This window comes from Diabrotica virgifera, chromosome 10 (genome assembly GCF_917563875.1).
Source record: "Diabrotica virgifera virgifera chromosome 10, PGI_DIABVI_V3a".
NCBI classification, from domain to species: domain Eukaryota; kingdom Metazoa; phylum Arthropoda; class Insecta; order Coleoptera; family Chrysomelidae; genus Diabrotica; species Diabrotica virgifera.
This window is the reverse complement of record NC_065452.1, coordinates 76,543,419-76,552,604: the sequence shown is the minus strand read 5'-3', so window position 1 is coordinate 76,552,604 and position 9,186 is coordinate 76,543,419. Positions and strand designations below refer to the sequence as shown.

Genomic DNA, 9,186 nt, shown 5'->3' with positions numbered 1-9,186 from the left:
TGCTAGCATTCTTGCAGCCTAGAAGTAATAAACTACTCCAAAATAGCAGGTAAGTTAGTTAAAATTACGGTCACCGAATTGCTTTAAATATCCATTCGACAAACGACAAAGTATAATATATTTGTTTGTTTTATTCTAGGTTCCAACTGTTGATTTCGGTGCCCCAATATTGCTAGAAAACAAGGCGACGGAAAAACTATATTAGATATTATAGATTATAGATTATCGCAAAATAATCCAACATTTGCCAACATCTCAGTATACAGAGTGAGTATTGCAACTTAATTGGAATTTATAACTTTGATTAAAGATATTCAAATTAACAATCGCTTTTCTAAAAGATTCTATTTCAATTTTAGGTTTTATTCAGAAGAAATTATCGCTTACAATGTATTCCGGACTAAACATAGCATCAAATGAAGTGACTCTTGGCAATAATATGATGTGTTTATTGTAATGAAGTTATTTGTGAACAATAAAATCTTTCAGTATCCTTTAAAGTCTACTAACTACTTTAAACAACCAAAAGTGAGTACAACAGACCTACAAATGAATTGTAGATATACGATCACATGAATGAAAATTAACAAAACTGAATAAAACAACATAGTCTAATCTCTAGGTGCAAAATCAAAACGTAACATTCCCCCCTCAATTGAAGAAAATTTACCCCAGTAAATTTTAAAATTCAGAAGCAGGTTTAAGGTCCTTAGCGTTCTATACACCTTTGAAATTACCAAATTGATCTCTGAGCTCGTAGGTCCAAGGTGAAAGTCTCTTACTTATAAGAAATGGTCCCAAATATTTTGGAGCTAACTTATGAGAAATATATTTAGAAGCATCAGAAATTACAACATTTTTCCTATATACCAGTTGATTAGGCAAAAATTCTTCTGCCCTTCTCCGTAAATTATACCGTCTGGCACTCTTCTCGGAAGCCTTAAGTAACCTCTTCTTGACATCTTCGTACATTTGCCTAAATCCTTGAGTCCTTGTCTCACAACTCTGATAACCATTTCCATCCAACTGTTTCATAGTATCATAATCCTTACCGTTTAATACCATATTTCGTCAAAAGTTAACAAAATAAGGGCTGTGCTTAGTGGCTTCATGTACAGCAGTTCTAAAAGCACACGATACCTTCTGTACATTTTCGTCCCACTTACTGTGGTTTTCAGAGACATATAACGATAAGGGTTTGATTATATCGTTCTGAAGGATTACATTGGGGTGGTAATAAGCATTAAATCTAGGTCGTACTCCATAGTCTATCATTAACTTCTTAAATTTACTGGAACGATACTGAGGTCTATTATCATATATGAGCAATCTGGGTACTCCAAATAATAAAAATATCTCGGATTCAATAGTTCTACAAAGACTATCAGCTGTCGCACTTCTCATAGTAAATACTCTTGCAAATTTACTAAAATTATCTGTTACCACTAAATGTATTTATAACCATGACTGGAGGGTGGTAGTGGTCCAATAAAATCCGTACTTATAACTTCCCAAGGATATGAAGCTTGTGGCTGAGGGGTCATAAGTCCATTAGGCCCTCTTCTATCTGGTTTGTGTCTACTACACTTTCCACAACCACTTACATATCTCGTAACATCACAAAGCATCTTTGGCCAGAAGTATTTTTCCGCCAATCGAGAGTAAGTCTTAAAAACTCCAGTATGCCCTGACATCGGTTGACCATGAAATTTCGAGATTATTTCTTTGCTAAGTTCTTTCGGGACAACTTCTTTCCAATTTTCGGACTCACTAGACAAATCTGGATGTCTAGGTCTAACATACTTATACAATCGAGAGTCACAAATTCTCCATTGAGCATATTTCAATGGTTCTTTGTCCACTTTATTTAACATCTTCCGATACCAAGTATCCTTTATCTCATGATTATTGTCCAAATTCTTATGTATAGAATCAATACAGGGAACTGCTCTTGACAAAGTATCAGGTACCTCATGTTCTTTTCCCTTTCTATGAATGATCTTAAAATCATATTGCTGAAGTTTCAGTGCCCATCTTGCTAATCTACCTGTGGGATCTTTTAAGTTCTGTAGCCATACGAGAGAATAAGGATCAGTAATAACGCTAAATGGTACTGCCTAGATGTAAGGTCGAAGTTTTTCTATTGCCTAGAGAACAGCTAAACATTTCCTCTCAGTGGTAGTAAAATTACGTTCCTGTTTACTAAGAGATCTCGATAAATAGCAAATTACTATATCTCCATTATCCGAGGGATGTGACAAGACCGCACCAATTCCATATTATGATGCATCTGTCTGAATAACAAAAGGCAAATTATAATCTTGACAACTTAATACGGGAGCAGTTACTAAATGTTTTTTAATTTTATCGAATGATTTCTGACAATCTTCAGACCAGTAGAATTTCTTCGACTTTTTAACTAATTCCATAATCGGTGCAATAGTTGAAGCAAAATCTGGTATAAATTTGCAGTACCAAGAGAATGTACCAACGGCTCTTCTTACTTCAGTGACATTCTTAGGTATTGGAAGTTGTAACATGGCACTAACTTTATCAGGATCTACGTGCAATCCATTTCTATCAACAATGTAACATAAGTACTTCATTTTAGGCTTGCAAAATTGATATTTTTCTCTGCTAACCGTTAAGTTAGCGTCCCGTAACTGACGAAAAACTTCCTATAAAATAGCCAAATGTTGTTCGAATGTTTCGCTTATGAACACAACATCATCAAGATACACAAAAATATTAGGTTCAAGTTCAGGTCCTAAGACTGTATCAATTAATCTTTGCCAAGTAGCAGGGGCGTTGTGTAATCCAAACGGCATTCTTTTAAAATGATAAAGTCCACGTCCAGGAACAGAAAAAGCTGTATAAGGTCTAGACTCAGGTGCCACACTTATTTGCTAATAGGCTGATTTTATATCTAGTGACGAAAGATAATGAGCATTTCTTAATTTGTCCAATGTACTAGAAACATATGGCAAGGGATAACTATCTCTTTCAGTAACAGTGTTCAACTTACGATAATCCACACAAAATCTATATCCTCCATCCTTCTTCTTTACAAGCACTATAGGCGACGACCAAGGGCTATTAGATTTCTCTATGACATCCTGTTCTAGCATAAGTTGCAGTTCCTCATCGATATGTTTCTGAATAATAGGGGAGACAAGGTAATAACGTTGCTTAATTGGTGGAGAGTTAGTAATAATTACATGTTCACAGAGATCTGTACATCCAAGTCCATTTCCCAATAAAGAAAAATTTCTCATAACGACAGCATTGAGCCTTGCTTCCTGTTGTAATGTCAAAACAGTTTGTCCTCTAATGTGATCAACTGTGTAAATCATATAAGGCTCCTCTGAGAACGACCACTCGTTACTTCTAAGGTCTGGGACAATTGCCATTAATTTCCAAAAATCTGTACCCTGTACCCAAGAAAAGTACGTGAGGAAGGTCTGGTACAACTAGTACTCTTACCAGTTTTGTCTTGTGCTTCAGTGTAATGGGTATTCTTATTTCCCCAACGCTCTGATGACTCTGTTGATTAGCTACTCTACACATTACTTTCTGACTTGTATGTAAAGAAAGTTTAAATTTTCTAAACAGTTCCCAACCTTTACTACCAATAATAGTGACATTAGCTCCAGAATCCAAAAGTCCCATAATAGTTTTACCAAAAATGTCTACTTTTACATAAGGTCTTTCATCATCACGGGCATGTTCCAAAATAAAGTCTAATACAGGTTTAAACTTGTCGGCCGAGTCGACATTCCGAGCGCCTATAGTTCGACCACCTAATGACGCCTCTGTTCGTTTCCCTGGTTCCGGTTACAATTCGGATATGTTCTCACCGTAAAACCTTCTTTATTACATTTAAAGCATTTTTTCTTTGTCATCGCTACACAACCAATCGCTTTATGACCGGGTTGATTGCACTTGAAGCATACTATTTCTTTCGTTCTAGGAGAATCCTTTCTATTCTCAGCTAAAGATGAAGTAGAAGATGAAAATCGTGATTTTTCTTGATCAGTCGAACTAATTAAGTTGACATCCACATAATCTAAGTCCCGTTCTATCAAATTTCTTCTCCGTGAAGACGTAGGTTCAACATAACTATTGATTAGGTCTCTCCTATCTTCCATATTTCGACAAACAGATCTAAGTTTAGCCACAAACGTATGCAACGGTTCCCGCAATCTCTCTTGATAAAAAGGGTGTAAATTTCTCAGAATAATTGACAGCTTAACTTCTTCAGAGGCAACACATCCAAGTCGGCCAAAATAACTTAACAGAATAGCTAGGTATACTCCAATGGATTCAGAAGAATATTGAGTCCTCTTCCTAATCTCTTCGAATAAATCATCTGTATGACTTGAAGATAAATATTCTGTTCTAAACTCGCTTACCAACTCACTCCAACTCGTAACCCTTTCTCTACAATACTTATAAAAGTAATTAGCTTTACCAGAAAATAAATCAATTCCAGAGTCCAGCATATCCTGTTCAGTTACATTTCTAGCTTGTCTCAGTTCTTCGACTTGTTCAAAAAAAGCATTAATAGACATTCCTCTACTATCACCAGTAAACTTCTGTAGATTCCATTTATACGGAGGTATACTTTTCATATTACTAGACAAAATTCGACGAGCAGTAGAATGGCTTGGTCCTAATTGAGCTAAATTTACAACGGAGGAAGACACAGGAACATTTGCTATGCCTTGCTGAAAGAAAGTATTTACCTGAATAATTTGAGCTTGAACCAACGAAAGAGCAGGAGGTTGCGCAGGTTTACTCTTTAGAGCATCACGTTTAACAGCAAATGTATCCATTGAACTCAAAACAACAGCCACTAATTCTGATTTCTTCGTCATTTCTTCTGCTACTTCACTGTCCATATTCTCAATGCGTCCCAATACATGACTAAGTTTAGTCTGAATCTTAACTGCTTCTGTACCAAGTTTAGCTTCCGTCAAGTCACTAATCATCGATTCAATTTCTTTTAATTTCTTCTCTTCATACTCCAAATCCTCAGCAAAACTAAAAGGATACTTTGGATAATTCAAACTGTCACCTTCTTTTTCCAACTGAATGGCTCTGGCCAGTCTCTGTCGCATCTCATCGACTGTTCCCACAGCAATAACTCTGATAGCCACTTCGTAAGACAATTCATCCTTGTCAAGTCGGTTTATTTGCATTTTTCGAGACATTTTTAATATTACAAGCAATACCTAACCCCAAAAGAAACAAAATGTGCAAATCTATTTAGATACACCTCAAATTCCAGTAAAAAAAATCGAAATAAAAAACGTTACCTATAAAAATAAAGTCTAAATATGACCGTCTACATCAATATTCTCAAATCACTGATTTTTCATTACTATCAATAGTTAAATATAAAGTTTTCTTAATAGGGCCCCGCGGTGGGCGACAAAAACTGTTACCTCGTAAAATTGATGGAAAGGTCTCAATTTCAAATGGTCCTGCTTGTCAGTTGGCGAAGGCATTTGGCACCGGCTCACTCAGTGGAGACGGGAGTGGATTAATTTTAAAAGATTTCATTCAGTTTTGATATAATTCTAGGGCGCGAGGTAAATTCTAGGGCCAAACGCTTAGTTATTCTTCCTCACACTAATCTACCAAATGAAGGAGAAATAACAAGCATAACTAATCTTATTTGGACCTTTATTACAAAATTAATATATATCTATACAAATATATAACAAAACAAAAGGCAAAATAAAATGAAACAGTGATTTGAGAAATAAAAAAAAAATGAATTCAATCAAGCTAATAATATTTATAATTAAATCAAATTAAGAAAATATTAAAAAATAATATCACCAATATTTATTTCCCGAAACCATATTTACTGTATATTTATCAGAATATAAAGATATTCATTGAAAGTTAAATAAAATATTATCAGTTCTGACTTGGTTACAATTATGTATAAATGTATTTATAAAATTTATCTAAGTAGCAAAAAAATACCCTAACATATACATATCTAGGAGCGCACAAGGTATAATTTATTTCAATGTACTTTAAGTAAAAGAAACATTAACATATATGTAAAATTTTATAGACTAGTCAAATTATTTTAAGCCTTTTTAATCGTAAACAATAATATAAGTATGTCTTTATAATTTTAAACACATCACCGACACACACTGTCTCTCAGTGTAGATCTGCATCGACTGATTACGTAATTACAATTTCATAAATACCTGGATACTCCTTTCTCAAGCTAAATGTCTACTTATCTGTGATCTACTAAACTCTTTTTAAGTTTCCAAGTTCTGCGTGGTACAACAGCTTCGATAAGTAATCATACAGAAAATACATCTCAAAATTTTACTAGGACATGCTCATCAAATCATGCAGTTAGCCAAAATCAGAATACTGGTAACAAGAATAAGAAGTACATCTACGACTACAAGTACAAGGACAAGGACAAGGTCAAGGACAACCCTAAAACAAAATTATACCTAATCAATACTTTATATTAACAAGATTCAAAGCCTACCTTCCACTAGAAGGGTTGTTCAGTGCCGGTTGTTCGTTGACAACGACTCCTCTATTAGAAATTAATTCTACCTTCTACAAATTCCAAACCATAACTAACAAGTCATCAACAAAGGTAAGAATTCTTCAAATGGTTACAGGTCTTTTATTCCCCTACTGACAACCAAAAAGGGATAGTTTTATTTCCATCAATTGACCATGAACCATGTGGCTTATAACGACCTACAGCACGTCACCTTCACCTCCAAATTCTCTTCGCAACGGAAACAGGTGTCTTTCGCCAGGACGTTTTTCAAATCTTAATCAACAAATTAAATTAAATTTACAGTAGAAACATTTCCAATAATTTTGGGAATAATTTCCCTAATTTCCTAATATTGTAATACCCATAAATAAATAAAATACAAAAACACATAACAATCGCTAATTATCGTAAAACTTTAACAATTAATTTGGTAAAGTCGATAACCATCAGTACATACTTATTTGTCACTCGTCGATACTCAATCAGCTGTTCTAACCCTACATTTTAGCGAACAATAACAAATAATGCTACTGCTAACATTCTTGCAGCCTAGAAGTAATAAACTACTCCAAAATTGCAGGTAAGTTAGTTAAAATTACGGTCACCGAATTGCTTTAAATATCCATTCGACAAACGACAAATTACAATATATTTGTTTGTTTTATTCTAGGTTCCAACTGTTGATTTTGGTGCCCCAATATTGTTAGAAAATAAGGCGACGGAAAAACTATATTAGATATTATAGATTATTGATTATCGCAAAATAATCCAACATTTGCCAACATCTCAGTATACAGAGTGAGTATTGCAAGTAATTGGAATTTATAACTTTGATTAAAGATATTCAAATAAACAGTCGCTTTCTAAAAGATTCTATTTCAATTTTAGGTATTATTCAGAAGAAATTATCGCTTACAATGGGTTTCGGACTAAACATAGCATCAAATGAAGTGACTCTTGACAACAACATGATGTATTTATTGTAATGAAGTTATTTGTGAACAATAAAATCTTTCAGTATCCTTTAAAGTCTACTAACTATTTTAAACAACCAAAAGTGAGTACAACAGACCTACAAATGAATTGTAGATATACGATCAAGTGAATGAAAATTAACAAAACTGAATAAAACAACATAGTCTAATCTCTAAGTGCAAAATCAAAACGTAACATATTTTATTGCTAATTAATTGCTGAAATACGGGGTATACAAGAATTTAAAAACTCACCCCCACCAACTCCTACCGTTATCATCGTTCCCCGGATTTCACAAAAAGTGAAAATAACCAGTTTAAAGACTTAAAACTAAGTGCTTATTTTTTGCTAATTAATTGCTGCAGGTCTACACCAATGATGAATTTTTGCTTTATCCCCTAACGAGCAACAATGTCTACTACTTTTTAGTACTTGAGCTACAATTCCCAACACTCCCATTTCAGGAAGGAGAGCAGATAGAGGGTCACTTCCGGCGGTATATTTTATTGCTTATTAATTGCTGAAAGATGAGGTATAGCATAATTTACAAACTCACCCCCTCCAACCCCTACCGTTATTTTCGTCCCCTGCTTTTCACAAAAATGAAAATAGCCAGTTTAAAGACCTAATACCACGCGGGTATTGTTTGCTAATTAATTGCTGCAGGTCTACGTCAAAAATAAATTTTTTGCTTTATCCCCTAATGAGCAACAATGGCTACTACGTTTTAATGCTTAAGCTACAATACCCAAGACTCACATTTCAGGAAGGAAAATAGATAAAGGGTCGCTTCTGGAGGTATGTTTTATTCGTAATTAATTGCTGAAATATGGGATATACAAGAGTTTACAAACTCACCCTCTCCAACCCCTACCGTTATCATCATTCTCTGCATTTCACAAAAAGTGAAAATAACCAGTTTAAAGACCTAAAAAGGGTATTCTTTTGCTAATAAATTGCTACAGGTCTACGCCAAAAATGAATTTTTTGCTTCATCCCCTAACGAGAAACAATGGCCACTGCGGTTTAACACTTAAGCGACAACAGTAGTCAACACTTAAATATACATATGAAAAACTAGAAATGATCACAGCTGATTAGTTAATTATCAATTTGCAAAATATTGGGGTAACAGCTGAAATGGAGAACTCAGTGTACCTTTTTCTATGATTCCAATATTTCATTAACAGTCGAAGGGCCACGGGAAAGAACGATCAGAGTCACATTTTGCTCATTCTGTGCAAATCCAGTTTGAAAGTTTTAGTTTGTATATTTTGGTACAGGAAAATTAAATTCAACATTTTTAATTATAACGTACGGTGATCGTTATTGTACAAACGAAACCATGGTTAGATTATTTCCACGAAAAGCTAAAATATGGTGCCAATATTTAAATTTTGACCAAAAATGGACTCTGATCGTTCTTTCCCGTGGCCCTTCATGTCGTTAACATCATCAAGGACGCTGAAATAGTATTAAAGGAAGGTATAATAGTGAAACTGGGTATTAAAAAACAACTTAAAAGTTTGATATTTTAGTCAACGATGTTATATATGTGCAAAAAAGCGGCATTAACAAAAAGAATTGCAGTGAATATTATTAAAAATATAACAAATATAAAAAAATGTAACTATTATTATATTAGCATAGTTATT

General features: G+C 34.1%; 1 protein-coding gene and 1 long non-coding RNA gene across 2 annotated transcripts; one reads left to right on the top strand and one right to left on the bottom strand.

The window, feature by feature from the left end:
• Positions 1 to 3,800: 3,800 nt before the first annotated feature.
• On the bottom strand, positions 3,801 to 5,213 carry LOC114346260 (uncharacterized). The gene has a single exon (XM_028297032.1). It carries the CDS (start codon positions 5,211 to 5,213, stop codon positions 3,801 to 3,803), a length of 1,413 nt encoding a protein of 470 aa, XP_028152833.1.
• A 1,830-nt stretch (positions 5,214 to 7,043) lies between these two features.
• On the top strand, positions 7,044 to 7,572 carry LOC114346259 (uncharacterized). Its single transcript, XR_003654994.2, has 3 exons — positions 7,044 to 7,136; positions 7,227 to 7,354; positions 7,445 to 7,572. It is a non-coding gene; the product is annotated as an uncharacterized LOC114346259 (long non-coding RNA).
• The last annotated feature ends 1,614 nt before the right edge of the window (positions 7,573 to 9,186 follow it).

What these genes read in the sequence shown, in the direction of transcription:
- LOC114346260 (XM_028297032.1), bottom strand. Translation starts at nt 5,213, where the DNA reads ATGTCTCGAAAAATGCAAATAAACCGACTTGACAAGGATGAATTGTCT.